Raw genomic sequence first — 16,350 nt, 5'->3', positions numbered from 1 at the left:
TCACTGCCATCTCACTGTCCACTGCCCATTCCTCACTCCCATCTCACTGTCCATTCCTCATTCCTCACTCCGCTCTCACTGTCCATTCCCCATTCCTCACTCCCATCTCACTGTCCATTCCCCATTCCTCACTCCCATCTCACTGTTCATTCCCCATTCCTCACTCCCATCTCACTGTTCATTCCCCATTCCTCACTCCCATCTCACTGTCCATTCCCCATTCCTTACTCCCATCTCACTGTTCATTCCCCATACCACACACCCCTCTCCCTGTCCATCCCCATTCCTCACTCCCCTCTCACTGTCCATTCCCCATTCCTCACTCCCCTCTCACTGTCCATTCCTCATTCCTCACTCCCCTCTCACTGTCCATCACCATTCCTCACTCCCCTCTCACTGTCCATTCCCCATACCTCACTCCCCTCTCACTGTCCATTCCCCATTCCTCACTCCCCTCTCACTGTCCATTCCTCATTCCTCACTCCCCTCTCACTGTCCATTCCTCACTCCTCACTCCCCTCTCACTGTCCATTCCTCACTCCTCACTCCCCTCTCACTGTCCATCCCCATTCCTCCCTCCCATCTCACTGTCCATTCCCCATTCCTCACTCCCCTCTGACGATCCATTCCCCATTCCTCACTCCTGTCTCACTGTCCATTCCCCATTCCTCACTCCTGTCTCACTGTCCATTCCCCATTCCTCACTCCCCTCTCACTGTCCATTCCCCATTCCTCACTCCAGTCTCATTTCCATTCCCCATTCCTCACTCCCGTCTCACTGTCCATTCCCCATTCCTCCCTCCCCTCTCACTATCCTTTCCCCATTCCTCACTCCCTTGTCACTGTCCGTTCTCCATTCCTCACTCCCCTCTCACTGTCCATTCCCCATTCCTCTCTTCCCCATCACTCTCCCTTCCCCATTCCTTACTCGCCTCTCACTGTCCATTCCTCATTCCACACTCCCCTCTCACTATCCATTTCCCATTCCTCACTGCCCTCTCACTATGCATTCCCCATTCCTCACTCCTCTCTCACTATCCATTCCCCATTCCTCACTCCCCTCTCACTATCCATTCCCCATTCCTCACTCCCATCTCACTCTCCATTCCCCATTCCTCACTCCCCTCTCACTGTACATTCCCCATTCCTCACTCCCATCTCACTCTCCATTCCCCATTCCTCACTGCCCTCTCACTGTCCATTCCCCATTCCTCACACCCCTCTCACTCTCCATTCCTCATTCCACACTCCCCTCTCACTATCCATTTCCCATTCCTCACTGCCCTCTCACTATGCATTCCCCATTCCTCACTCCTCTCTCACTATCCATTCCCCATTCCTCACTCCCCTCTCACTATCCATTCCCCATTCCTCACTCCCCTCTCACTCTCCATTCCCCATTCCTCACTCCCATCTCACTCTCCATTCCCCATTCCTCACTCCCCTCTCACTGTACATTCCCCATTCCTCACTCCCCTCTCACTGTACATTCCCCATTCCTCACTCCCATCTCACTCTCCATTCCCCATTCCTCACTCCCATCTCACTGTCCATTCCCCATTCCTCACTCCCCTCTCACTATGCATTCCCCATTCCTCACTCCTCTCTCACTATCCATTCCCCATTCCTCACTCCCCTCTCACTATCCATTCCCCATTCCTCACTCCCCTCTCACTCTCCATTCCCCATTCCTCACTCCCATCTCACTCTCCATTCCCCATTCCTCACACCCCTCTCACTATCCATTCCCCATTCCTCACTCCCATCTCACTCTCCATTCCCCATTCCTCACTCCCCTCTCACTGTCCATTCCCCATTCCTCACTCCCATCTCACTCTCCATTCCCCATTCCTCACACCCCTCTCAGTATCCATTCCCCATTCCTCACTCCCATCTCACTCTCCATTCCCCATTCCTCACTCCCCTCTCACTGTCCATTCCCCATTCCTCACACCCCTCTCACTATCCATTCCCCATTCCTCACTCCCATCTCACTCTCCATTCCCCATTCCTCACTCCCCTCTCACTGTCCATTCCCCATTCCTCACTCCCCTCTCACTGTCCGTTCCACATTCCTCACTCCCCTCTCACTGTCCATTCCCCATTCCTCACTCCCCTCTCACTGTCCATTCCCCATTCCTCACTCCCCTCTCACTGTCCGTTCCACATTCCTCACTCCCCTCTCACTATCCATTACCCATTCCTCACTCCCCTCTCATTATCCATCCCCATTCCTCCCTCTCATCTCACTGTCCATTCCCCATTCCTCACTCCCCTCTCACTGTCCATTCCCCATTCCTCACTCCCCTCTCACTGTCCATTCCCCATTCCTCACTCCCCTCTCACTGTCCATTCCTCATTCCTCACTCCCATCTCACTGTCCATTCCCCATTCCTCACTCCCAACTCATTGTCCATTCCCCATTCCTCACTCCCCTCTCACTATCCATTACCCATTCCTCACTCCCCTCTCACTGTCCATTCCCCATTCCTCACTCCCCTCTCACTGTCCATCCCCATTCCTCACTCCCCTCTCACTGTCCATTCCTCACTCCTCACTCCCCTCTCATTGTCCATCCCCATTCCTCCCTCTCATCTCACTGTCCATTCCCCATTCCTCACTCCCCTCTCACTATCCATTCCACATTCCTCACTTCCCTCTCACTATCCATTCCCCATTCCACACTCCCCTCTCACTATCCATTCCCCATTCCACACTCCCCTCTCACTGTCCATTCCCCATTCCTCACTCCCATCTCACTGTCCATTCCCCATTCCTCACTCCCATCTTACTGTTCATTCCCCATTCCTCACTCCCATCTCACTGTCCATTCCCCATTCCTCACTCCCATCTCACTGTCCATTCCTCATTCCTCACTCCCCTCTCACTGTCCATCCCCATTCCACACTCCCCTCTCACTGTCCATTCCCCATTCCTCACTCCCCACTCACTGTCCATTCCTCACTCCTCACTCCCCTCTCATTGTCCATCCCCATTCCTCCCTCTCATCTCACTGTCCATTCCCCATTCCTCACTCCCCTCTCACTATCCATTCCACATTCCTCACTTCCCTCTCACTATCCATTCCCCATTCCACACTCCCCTCTCACTGTCCATTCCCCATTCCTCACTCCCATCTCACTGTCCATTCCCCATTCCTCACTCCCATCTCACTGTCCATTCCTCATTCCTCACTCCCCTCTCACTGTCCATCCCCATTCCGCACTCCCCTCTCACTGTCCATTCCCCATTCCTCACTCCCCTCTCACTATCCATTCCTCATTCCTCACTCCCCTCTCACTGTCCATTCCCCATTCCTCACTCCCCTCTCACTGTCCATTCCCCATTCCTCACTCCCATTTCACTGTCCATTCTCCATTCCTCAATCCCCTCTCACTATCCATTCCCCATTCCTCACTCCCATCTCACTGTCCATTCCCCATTCCTCACTCCCATCTCACTGTCCATTCCCCATTCCTCACTCCCCTCTCACTGTCCATTCCCCATTCCTCACTCCCCTCTCACTGTCCATTCCTGATTCCTCACTCCCCTCTCACTGTCCATTCCCATTCCACACTCCCCTCTCACTGTCCATTCCCCATTCCTCACTCCCATCTCACTGTCCATTCCCCATTCCACACATCCCTCTCACTGTCCATCCCCATTCCTCACTCCCCTCTCACTGTCCATCCCCATTCTTCACTCCCCTCTCACTGTCCATTCCCCATTCCTCACTCCCCTCTCACTGTCCATTCCTCAAATCTCACTCCCCTCTCACTATCCATTCCCCATTCCTCACTCCCCTCTCACTGTCCATTCCCCATTCCTCACTCCCATCTCACTGTTTATTCCCCATTCCTCACTCCCCTCTCACTGTCCATTCCCCATTCCTCACTCCCATCTCACTGTCCATTCCCCATTCCTCACTCCCATCTCACTGTTTATTCCCCATTCCTCACTCCCCTCTCACTGTCCATTCCCCATTCCTCACTCCCATCTCACTGTCCATTCCCCATTCCTCACTCCCCTCTCTCTGTCCATTCCTCATTCCTCACTCCCATCTCAGACTCCCCCTTCCCCTGTTCACATTGTTCTAATGTCCAGTCTGCTGCTCCTCTGCTTTCTGGCCCAATTATCTTTTTACTCAGAGGCCCAATTTGATTGACACTCCAGCCTGTTTCTGAGTTGGCTGTTGTTTCTTTTTATACTCCTGGCTGTTTTTTGTAGACTCCCGACAGTTTAGGGAGAAAGGAGTCTGGTGCAGCCTGAAATTCAAGCCATGATGGGAACTGTATTGCAAGCAATGCCTGCAAGACTGGCTCTCTGTGATTGGCCTGGAGAACATGTTTTCCCTCAAACTAAACAGGAGGCACAGAGTATGTACCCGATGTTTCACATTGTTCGGGTTGCTGCAGGAGATGGTCCTGCCAGTTAGCTTCCCCTCACTCCTGCTGCCTTTACCCAGTGAGTTGGTGCAGTTCCAACCCTTTGAATGTTTATCTGGACTTGGCTAATTGACTGATACGGCATCTCACCAAATGCAGCTGGGAAGTGATCCAGCTGGAGATCAGAATCAATCATGAAATGTCCCAGCAGGAGCTGTTCATCAAAGAGGTTCAGTTCTTGCCGGGTGAGTTTCTCCATGGACCATCAGACAACTTTACCACAATTCAAACAGGATCCTCTCCAAGTCAAGTGGGATCCTAACTACAAGAATAGCTTCACACTGAACCTAATGGAACCAACAGTGCTGCACATACACCTGCTGACCACCTGCTCCTGCAGAAAGGGTTCGTAGGTTGGTTCCATGCACAGTCCATCACTGATCAAAGCGTATTCGACACCCCATTGGGACTGGTTAGTAAGGTGTAATATGTATTCCAGGGCTGTCTGTAGTCTCTGTCTGGGCTCGTTCCTCTGTGTCCTCCAGCTGATTTTGCACTGACAGAGGTCTGGGATTGGATTCTTGACAGTCTGTCAGTCCAGGACAGGAAGACTGACTCTAAAAGGCTAATGGCAGGGGTGGGGGTGTGCATGGTGACATTAAGATGCAAATAATAGGAGGTGTGATTAGAGAAACATTATCCTTGACTTCCAGTGAGTTCACTGGAAGACCTGGGCGAGACACTGCTCCATCCAGTTATTCCTGACCCCTGCTCCGTTTCTTATTTCTTCTTTTCTCAGATGACGGGGAGGTTTGAGTCGTACGCTGAAGAACTTGCTCAGGCAGTACAGCCTGACTTTCAGCCCAACATCATCATGGAGTAATGACGTTACTGTGCACAGTCAGGCTGGAGGCTCTGCCAGAGATTAGCAGTGTTTGATCATGGGAGATATATTGATTTTACTGAATCATGTTCTCTTATTTCCTATTTCCTTTTGTCCAACGACGCATAATTGTTGTGATTTTACACCAGATGTTTTCTTGGGCTCAGGGTCACCACCAGGCTAACACACAGAACTCACATCTCAACCTGTACAACAAGCTTGCGTTTAAAAACTAGCTCACCTACTCCACTAAAAACTTCAATGCACAGAGCACTTGATCCACTCATGACAAGCCTGAAACTGACACGTGATGCCCAATATAATTCCGTCATTGGAAACCTCTGGAAATCAAAACAGGCTCCAGCCAAACAGTGACCTTGCCCTTTCCAAAAGGTCTTGGATAGAGCTACCAATCAAACCCTTAATCCAGGGTCAAGCCTGGTCCTTTGCTCTGTGTCACAGTGGCAGAACAGCACCTCTGCAGCTAAACTAAAACAAAAGGCAGTTGACCACTGCGTCTCACAATAGCATTAGTTCATTCAAAAGATTTTTGTGATGATTGTGATGGCTCTGGATCAATTAAATAATGAATATATCAGTCAAGCTATTGTATTTGCCCAGAAACGTGCACCTTGTGGAGCCCTCTTCAGTCAACATGCCCCATCTGACCTGATGCCCATCTGTTGAAAAATACTTTGACATCTTGGGCGTTAACCCCTTTCATGCTGATTCTGACAGTACAAAATACAAGTTAAAAATTCAACACAGACAATAAGTGCACTTTTATCACAGAAATTCATTCAAGCTGTTTTGATGTGTCAATTAGATCTTTAGTTTTCAGGTTAGCTAAGTGACAGGCAAAAAAAAATTAAAGAGTGTCTAATCCAAGCTACTGTGAAATCTGCAGCCATCAGTTAAGTTTCTCCTTGAGGGGACACAACCCACTTCCCTCAAACAGAGAACTCAGATTTAGTTTCCGTTAGAGCCAAGGCTTGGGAGCTCTTGTGTCTGAGCTGTGATATTGCTGGAGTTTAACCAGTCAAAGTCCCACAGCTCTCCAGAGCAAAACACTGGTAAACTTCCTACCTTCCCATGAGCAGGGTTCTCTGCGAACGCGTGCAAAGAATTACATCCTCCCGCCATTGACAGGTCTGTCTTCCATTACTGAGCCAAGCCCGTCTGGTCAGTTGTTAGTCCCTGGTATCAGGTTACTGGGTCCGCTATAGAGGGTTGACTTGTTTCTGAACTTTGATCATTGAGCCTGCTATCTTGGAGCCACCTTGACCCTAAAGGAGACCTGCATAACTCCCCCCATAGTCATTAAATGGTCATAGAAAATTGAAATTTGCAGGTTTGAGGCCTTGCTTGCTGGTCAGTAGGTACTGGGAGCTCCTCACAAGTGACATGGTGAACAGCTCAACTCAACACAAATTCTGATCCTTCCAGTCTAGCTGAGAGTAGGATTCTCTCCAGACATCCACATTCACAACAAAAACGTACAGCACTTTCAACATAAAAAATATCCCTAGGCTCTTTAAATTGTTGTAGCAAGAGGAATGTATTTGCCAACCTAGCAGGAGAGTTCAGGAGGAGCAGCTGAAGGCTTGGCTGAAAAGATAGGTTTTTAAAGCAGGTTGAAGAGGTGGGGGTGGGGGAAGCGGGGCGTGGGGGTGGGTGCGGGGACAGTCTCACAAGGGAGTTTCAGAAAGGAGAGCAGAGTCTAGGTAGCATGGAAGAAAGGAAAACAAGGAATAATGGAATGTGGAGCGTGGATAAGCGTTTCAGCAGCAGAGGGGCTAAGGTAGGGATATAGGTAGGGAATATTGCAGAGGTAGAATTGAGTACTCCTGGTGATGGAACAAACTTGAGGAAAGGTCGCTCTTAGGATTGAGGAGGACATCAAGGTTCCATTTGTATTGTACTGTAATAGACCTTATTTAAGTTTAATACTCTGCTTTCAGGCTTACCATCATTGCTGAAAATAGAGACATGTTGTCGAAGCTTGTCAAACATGTTAAACAACATGTCCCTTCCGCTGTTCACAATGGGCAAGGTACAGGCCGTACCCAACCAGCTTGTGCTTGCAAAACTCAAAACACAATATCCAACATTAGATGTGATTCCGTGATTGGACAACATTTGCCAAATAATCTTCAGTGTGCTAAGAATTACGCTGACAACCAATTTAAGATTGTCAGTAGGGTTCGCAGTGTGAAGCATTTGTGCGTACTGGAGGCTACATATATTAATACACGGGGCCCTGTTCTTTGCAGACAGAAAGAACATGGACAAACATTGTGCCTGTTCCAGCTAAACAAAATAAGTGACAGCCATTCACTGGTTCATTCCTCAGGGGCAATGCCTTGAGCAATCAGAGTCAAGCTGCCTGGGTTAGATTTCAAACAAAGCTTGGCAGTTGACTGTCAGTCACCGTAAATTGGTGCATTCTCCATGGCAATGCCTCTACCAATTAGAGTTCACTTGCCAACCAATCAGCACTGTCCTCTCCTACAGTATAAAGTTGTTGTTTTCCCTTACATTGCTATTCTTGTGGATTGTCCTGATGAGTGCAAGACGAAAAGCTTCAACAACATGTCTCTATTTTCAGCATTACTCAAGTTCTGTACTACCAAACGACTATTTGCTTACCATTATGATCACTCTTCCCCAAGTGACCCCCTTACTAAGAGACTATTAATTAACCCTGTCTCATTACACATTACACACCCAAAATACCCTCTTCCCAGGTTGGTTCCATAACCTATTCTTCTAGGAAACGGTCTTGAATATATTCCATTAACTCATTCTCCAAACTACTTTTGCCAAATTGCAAATAACTGACTGTATGAAGATTAAAGTCTCCCATGATTATTGGATTATCTTTTTTACAAGCATCTTTTATTTCTTGATTAATAGCTATACCATTGGATATGATATGATTAAAAGGCCTGCAAACTACTCTGATCAGTTTTTTTCTGCCCCTTGTTGTTTCTTATCTCCAACCAGACTCATTCTATTTCCTGCTGTTCCGAGTCAAGATCCTTCCTCACTACAATCCTTATAGCATCCTTTATTATCAGAGGTAACCCCGACCCCCACTTTTCCATTTTGTTTCTCTTTTCGAAAGATCAAGTACCCTGGAATATTAAGTTCCGAAACTTGGTCAGCCTGCAATCACGTCTCTGTAATGGCTATCAGATCAAATCCATTTATCTCTATTTGTGCCATTAATTCATCTATCTTGTTACAAATGCTTTGTGCATTCAGTTAAAACACCTTTGATTTTACCAGGTTTTCCTGATTTGACCTTATTCACTCGATTACCATTAAACTCTCTGCCCCTTCCTGTCACACTCAGCTTATCTTTACCCAAATCATTACACTGCTCTATGACTTTGCCTTTTCTCTTTAGATTTATGTTTCCCTTCATCTTCCCCTCCCTGGTCTTTATTTATTTAAAGCCCTGCTACTGTGCTAGTTATTCGATTAGCCAGGACATTGTCCCAAGCCTAGTTTAAGTGGAGCCTGCCAACACAGAGCAGCTCCCTCTTTCCTCAGTACTGGTGCCTGTGGCCCATGAATTGAAGCCCCTGCCTCCCACACCACTCTTTCAGCCAGGCATTTAACCTTCTAATCTGTTTATCCCCAAGTCAACTGGCACGCAGCTCAGAAAGTAATCCAGAAATTAATATCTATGAAGTTTTGTTTATTAATTTGGACACTAACTCCTCAAATTCCCTCAACAGAACGTCTTTCCTAAGTTGTTGTTTCCTACATAGACCATGACAACTGGAACCCCCTCCCCACTCCAAGTTCTTCTCCAACCACGGGGATATGTCCTAAACCCTGGCACCAAGGCAGGCAGCACAACCTACGGAACTCCCGACGGCAGCTGCAGAGAACACTATCTATTCCCCTGACTATACTGTCCCCTATCACTACCACATTCCTTTTCACTTCCCCCAGTTGAATGGCCTCCTGTACCACAGTGCTGTGCTCAGTTTTCTCATTCACTCTGCAGACTTTGCTCTCATCCACACAAGCAGCTAGAACCTCGTACCTATTGGATAAGGCCAAGGGTCGAGGCGCCTCCAGCACTGTACCTGGGGCCCCCTCACCCACCTGACTCACAGTCACACCCTGACCTGCATCAGTACCTAACCTAAGGGGTGTGACTGCCTCCTGGAACAAAGTGTCCAGGTATCTCTCCCCCCTCCCTGATGCCTTGCAATGTCTGCAGCTCAGACTCCAGCTCAACAACTCTGAGCTGAAGTTCCTCAGATGCAGACACTTATAGCAAGTGGGGTTGTCTGGGATCGCGATGATCTCCACAAGTGGCCATATGCTACAATTATGGCACACCACCTACACTGCAATGTCTGTAAAACTTTGTTTTCTTTATTTAACTAATTAATGTTTATGTATTTAATCAACTTAACTTCGAATCATAGAAAGTTTAAGTCACAGAAAGAGGCCACTTGACCCATCGTGTCTGCACCGGCCAAAAAACGATCCACCCAATCTAATCCCACCTTCCAGCATTTGGTCCGTAGCCCTGCAGATTACAGCACTTGAGGTGTATATCCAGACTCCTTTTAAATGAGTTCAGGGTTTCTGCCTCTACTACCCTTTCAGGCAGTGAGTTCCAGACCCCCCACCACCCTCTGAGTGAAAAAATGTTTCCCCATCTCCCCTCTAATCTTTCTACCAATCACTAAATCTATGCCCCCTAGTCACTGACCTCTCTGCTGAGGTAAATAGGTCCCTCACATTCACTCTATCCAGGCCCCTCAAAATTTTGTACATTTCAATCAGATCTCCCCTCAGCTTTCTCTGTTCCAAGGAGAACCTCCCGAGCCTATCCAATCTTTCCTCTTAGCTGCATTTTCCAGTACTGGCAACATCCTTGTAAATCTCCTCTGTACCCTCTCTGGTGCAATTACATCCTTTCTGTAATGAGGTGACCAGAACTGCACTCAGTACTCAAGTAGTGGCATAACTATGAGTTATACAGTTCCAGCATAACCTCTAAAATAAAAGCAAAATACTGCGGATGCTGGAAATCTGAAACAAAAACAAGAAATGCTGGAGTCACTCAGCAGGTCTGGCAGCATCTGTGGAAAGAGAAGCAGAGTTAACGTTTCGGGTCAGTGACCCTTCTTCGGAACTGACAAATATTAGAAAAGTCACAGATTATAAACAAGTGAGGTGGGGGTTGGGCAAGAGATAACAAAGGAGAAGGTGCAGATTGGACCAGGCCACATAGCTGACCAAAAGGTCACGGAACAAAGGCAAACAATATGTTAATGGTGTGTTGAAAGACAAAGCATTAGTACAGATTAGGTGTGAATATACTGAATATTGAACATCAGCAAGTGCAAACCTGAAGAAAAACAACCTGAAAAAAAACAGTGGGTAAGCAAACTGAACAAACTAAGATGAAATGAAATAAATGCAAAAAAAGATTGTAAAAAATGTAAAAAGGAATGCAAAAAAAAGGAAAAAATAACTAAAAATGACTAAAAATGAAAGTAAAGTGGGGGGCTGTCATGCTCTGAAATTATTGAACTCAATGTTCAGTCCGGCAGGCTGTAGTGTGCCTAATCGGTAGATGAGATGCTGTTCCTCGAGCTTGCGTTGATGTTCACTGGAACACTGCAGCAATCCCAGGACAGAGATGTGAGCATGAGAGCAGGGGGGAGTGTTGAAATGGCAAGCAACCGGAAGCTCAGGGTCCTGCTTGCGGACTGAGCGGAGATGTTCCGCAAAGCGGTCACCCAGTCTGCGCTTGGTCTCCCCAATGTAGAGGAGACCACACTGTGAGCAGCGAATACAGTATACTACATTGAAAGAAGTACAAGTAAATCGCTGCTTCACCTGAAAGGAGTGTTTGGGGCCTGGGATAGTGAGGAGAGAGGAGGTAAATGGGCAGGTATTACACCTCCTGCGATTGCAAGGGAAGGTGCCCTGGGACGGGGACGAGGTGGTGGGGGTAATGGAGGAGTGGACCAGGGTGTCGCGGAGGGAACGATCCCTTCGGAATGCTGACAGGGGAAGGGAGGGGAAGATGCGACTGGTAGTGGCATCACGCTGGAGGTGGCGAAAATGGCGGAGGATGATCCTTTGGATATGGAGGCTGGTGGGATGAAAAGTGAGGACAAGGGGAACCCTGTCACGGTTCTGGGAGGGAGGGGAAGGGGTGAGGGTAGAGGTGCGGGGAATGGGTCGGACACGGTTGAGGGCCCTGTCAACCACAGTGGGGGGAAATCCTCGGTTGAGGAAAAAGGAGGTCATATCAGAAGCACCGTCATGGAAGGTGGCATCATCAGAGCAGATGCGTCGGAGACGGAGAAACTGGGAGAATGGAATGGAGTCCTTACAGGAGGTAGGGTGTGAAGAAGTGTAGTCGAGATAGCTGTGGGAGTCAGTGGGCTTATAATGGATATTGGTAGACAACCTATCCCCAGAGATGGAGACAGAGAAGTCGAGGAAGGGAAGGGAAGTGTCAGAGATGGACCATGTAAAGGTGAGAGAAGGGTGGAAATTGGAAGCAAAGTTGATAAAGTTTTCTAGTTCGGGGCGGGAGCAGGAAACGGCACCGATACAGTCATCAATGTACCGGAAAAAGAGTTGGGGGAGGGGGCCTGAGTAGGACTGGAACAAAGAATGCTCGACATATCCCACGAAAAGACAGGCATAACTAGGACCCATGCGGGTACCCATAGCGACACCTTTTACTTGAAGGAAGTGCGTGGAGTTGAAGGAGAAGTTGTTCAATGTGAGAACAAGTTCAGCCAGGCGGAGGAGGGTGGTGGTGGATGGGGACTGGTTGGGCCTCTGTTCCAGGAAGAAGCGGAGAGCCCTCAAACCATCCTGGTGGGGGATGGAGGTGTAGAGCGATTGGACGTCCATAGTGAAGAGGAGGCGGTTGGGACCAGGAAACTGGAAATTGTCAAAATGACGTAGGGCGTCAGAAGAGTCACGGATGTAGGTGGGAAGAGACTGGACCAGCGGAGAAAAGATAGAGTCTAGATAGGAAGAAATGAGTTCAGTTGGGCAGGAGCAGGCTGACACAATGGGTCTGCCGGGACAGTCCCGTTTGTGGATTTTGGGAAGGAGGTAGAAGCGGGCTGTCCGGGGTTGCGGGACTATGAGGTTGGAAGCTGTAGAGGGAAGATCTCCAGAGGAGATGAGGTCAGTGACAGTCCTTTGGACGGTGGCTTGATGTTCGGTGGTGGGGTCATGGTCCAGAGGGAGGTAGGAAGAGGTGTCTGTGAGTTGGCGTTGAGCTTCTGCAAGGTAGAGGTCGGTACGCCATACAACAACAGCACCACCCTTGTCTGCAGGTTTGATGACCATGTCGGGGTTAGACCTGAGAGAACGGAGTGCCTCAAGTTCAGAGGGGGACAGGTTAGAGTGAGTGAGGGGGGCAGAGAAATTGAGACGACCAATGTCTCGCCGACAGTTTTCAATGAAGAGATCAAGAGCGGGTAAGAGGCCAGGGGGAGGGGTCCAGGTAGAGGGAGAATGCTGGAGGCGAGTGAATGGGTCTGCTGGTCGGGGGGAGGACTCCTGGTCGAAGAAGTGAGCCCGGAGGCGGAGGCGACGGAAGAAGAGCTCAACGTCATGCCGAGCGCGAAATTCATTGAGGTGGGGGCGTAAGGGGATAAAACTGAGACCTTTGCTGAGTACAGAACGCTCAGCATCAGAGAGGGGGAGGTCAGAGGGTATAATGAATACACGGCAAGGGGTCAGATCAGAAGGGGTGGGGTCAGAGGGAAGTGAAGCGGAAGGAGGATCTGGAGGGGCATTAGTCCCCATCAGCTGCTGGAGCTTGCGTTCCTTAACACCTGAAAGGAAGAAAAAAAGTTTTTTGTTAATGCGTCGGATGAGACGTAAGATGAGATGAAACTGCGGAGTAGAACAGATTTGAGATAAGGTGAGACGGTGCTGCTGGAGAGAGAGGTCCAGTGTGTGCATATGGCGGCGCATAGCACTGAGTGTGGATCTCAGGATGCGGCGAGAGTAGCAGTCCGAGGAACGTTGTATTTCTCGGAGATACCTGTGATCCTGGGTGGTTTCAAAGCGTGATGGGTGAAACTGCAGTTGGAATCCACGTGGAGTCAGTCGGAGCCGGAGACAGTCACTGAGGAAGGAGATGTGGCTGTGAAAACGAGTTTTGGTAGATACCTTATCAAACACCAGGAGGGAAATAGAAAGCAATGAAGGTGAACAAGGTAAAAGAGACAAACGAAAATCCCGTCGGAGAGAAGAGCAGAACTTCTTCAAGGTAGGCATTCCTGGAAGAGAAGTGGCAGTGAATTAAACACTAAAATAAAAGCAAAATACTGCGGATGCTGGAAATCTGAAACAAAAACAAGAAATGCTGGATTCACTCAGCAGGTCTGGCAGCATCTGTGGAAAGAGAAGCAGAGTTAACGTTTCGGGTCAGTGACCCTTCTTCGGAACTGACAAATATTAGAAAAGTCACAGATTATAAACAAGTGAGGTGGGGGTTGGGCAAGAGATAACAAAGGAGAAGGTGCAGATTGGACCAGGCCACATAGCTGACCAAAAGGTCACGGAGCAAAGGCAAACAATATGTTAATGGTGTGTTGAAAGACAAAGCATTAGTACAGATTAGGTGTGAATATACTGAATATTGAACATCAGCAAGTGCAAACCTGAAGAAAAACAACCTGAAAAAAAACAGTGGGTAAGCAAACTGAACAAACTAAGATGAAATGAAATAAATGCAAAAAAAGATTGTAAAAAATGTAAAAAGGAATGCAAAAAAAAGGAAAAAATAACTAAAAATGACTAAAAATGAAAGTAAAGTGGGGGGCTGTCATGCTCTGAAATTATTGAACTCAATGTTCAGTCCGGCAGGCTGTAGTGTGCCTAATCGGTAGATGAGATGCTGTTCCTCGAGCTTGCGTTGATGTTCACTGGAACACTGCAGCAATCCCAGGACAGAGATGTGAGCATGAGAGCAGGGGGGAGTGTTGAAATGGCAAGCAACCGGAAGCTCAGGGTCCTGCTTGCGGACTGAGCGGAGATGTTCCGCAAAGCGGTCACCCAGTCTGCGCTTGGTCTCCCCAATGTAGAGGAGACCACACTGTGAGCAGCGAATACAGTATACTACATTGAAAGAAGTACAAGTAAATCGCTGCTTCACCTGAAAGGAGTGTTTGGGGCCTGGGATAGTGAGGAGAGAGGAGGTAAATGGGCAGGTATTACACCTCCTGCGATTGCAAGGGAAGGTGCCCTGGGACGGGGACGAGGTGGTGGGGGTAATGGAGGAGTGGACCAGGGTGTCGCGGAGGGAACGATCCCTTCGGAATGCTGACAGGGGAAGGGAGGGGAAGATGCGACTGGTAGTGGCATCACGCTGGAGGTGGCGAAAATGGCGGAGGATGATCCTTTGGATATGGAGGCTGGTGGGATGAAAAGTGAGGACAAGGGGAACCCTGTCACGGTTCTGGGAGGGAGGGGAAGGGGTGAGGGTAGAGGTGCGGGGAATGGGTCGGACACGGTTGAGGGCCCTGTCAACCACAGTGGGGGGAAATCCTCGGTTGAGGAAAAAGGAGGTCATATCAGAAGCACCGTCATGGAAGGTGGCATCATCAGAGCAGATGCGTCGGAGACGGAGAAACTGGGAGAATGGAATGGAGTCCTTACAGGAGGTAGGGTGTGAAGAAGTGTAGTCGAGATAGCTGTGGGAGTCAGTGGGCTTATAATGGATATTGGTAGACAACCTATCCCCAGAGATGGAGACAGAGAAGTCGAGGAAGGGAAGGGAAGTGTCAGAGATGGACCATGTAAAGGTGAGAGAAGGGTGGAAATTGGAAGCAAAGTTGATAAAGTTTTCTAGTTCGGGGCGGGAGCAGGAAACGGCACCGATACAGTCATCAATGTACCGGAAAAAGAGTTGGGGGAGGGGGCCTGAGTAGGACTGGAACAAAGAATGCTCGACATATCCCACGAAAAGACAGGCATAACTAGGACCCATGCGGGTACCCATAGCGACACCTTTTACTTGAAGGAAGTGCGTGGAGTTGAAGGAGAAGTTGTTCAATGTGAGAACAAGTTCAGCCAGGCGGAGGAGGGTGGTGGTGGATGGGGACTGGTTGGGCCTCTGTTCCAGGAAGAAGCGGAGAGCCCTCAAACCATCCTGGTGGGGGATGGAGGTGTAGAGCGATTGGACGTCCATAGTGAAGAGGAGGCGGTTGGGACCAGGAAACTGGAAATTGTCAAAATGACGTAGGGCGTCAGAAGAGTCACGGATGTAGGTGGGAAGAGACTGGACCAGCGGAGAAAAGATAGAGTCTAGATAGGAAGAAATGAGTTCAGTTGGGCAGGAGCAGGCTGACACAATGGGTCTGCCGGGACAGTCCCGTTTGTGGATTTTGGGAAGGAGGTAGAAGCGGGCTGTCCGGGGTTGCGGGACTATGAGGTTGGAAGCTGTAGAGGGAAGATCTCCAGAGGAGATGAGGTCAGTGACAGTCCTTTGGACGGTGGCTTGATGTTCGGTGGTGGGGTCATGGTCCAGAGGGAGGTAGGAAGAGGTGTCTGTGAGTTGGCGTTGAGCTTCTGCAAGGTAGAGGTCGGTACGCCATACAACAACAGCACCACCCTTGTCTGCAGGTTTGATGACCATGTCGGGGTTAGACCTGAGAGAACGGAGTGCCTCAAGTTCAGAGGGGGACAGGTTAGAGTGAGTGAGGGGGGCAGAGAAATTGAGACGACCAATGTCTCGCCGACAGTTTTCAATGAAGAGATCAAGAGCGGGTAAGAGGCCAGGGGGAGGGGTCCAGGTAGAGGGAGAATGCTGGAGGCGAGTGAATGGGTCTGCTGGTCGGGGGGAGGACTCCTGGTCGAAGAAGTGAGCCCGGAGGCGGAGGCGACGGAAGAAGAGCTCAACGTCATGCCGAGCGCGAAATTCATTGAGGTGGGGGCGTAAGGGGATAAAACTGAGACCTTTGCTGAGTACAGAACGCTCAGCATCAGAGAGGGGGAGGTCAGAGGGTATAGTGAATACACGGCAAGGGGTCAGATCAGAAGGGGTGGGGTCAGAGGGAA

General features: G+C 49.2%; 1 protein-coding gene across 2 annotated transcripts in view; it reads left to right on the top strand.

The window, feature by feature from the left end:
- Window positions 1–8,226, top strand: part of upb1 (ureidopropionase, beta) — a 224,277-nt gene extending 216,051 nt beyond the window's left edge. The window contains exon 10 of one of the 2 annotated variants that reach the window (XM_068055441.1): window positions 5,185–8,226. In XM_068055441.1, the coding sequence (XP_067911542.1) occupies window positions 5,185–5,268 (84 nt within the window). In that variant the 3' untranslated portion in view covers window positions 5,269–8,226. The remainder of the gene's footprint in view (window positions 1–5,184) is intronic. The other variant, XM_068055442.1, reaches the window with a different exon arrangement.
- Window positions 8,227–16,350: the final 8,124 nt, after the last annotated feature.

Source organism: Heterodontus francisci, chromosome 23, assembly GCF_036365525.1.
Source record: "Heterodontus francisci isolate sHetFra1 chromosome 23, sHetFra1.hap1, whole genome shotgun sequence".
Classification (NCBI taxonomy): Eukaryota; Metazoa; Chordata; class Chondrichthyes; order Heterodontiformes; family Heterodontidae; genus Heterodontus; species Heterodontus francisci.
Note: the sequence above shows the minus strand (reverse complement) of the source record. Positions and strands in the feature narration are given on the sequence as shown.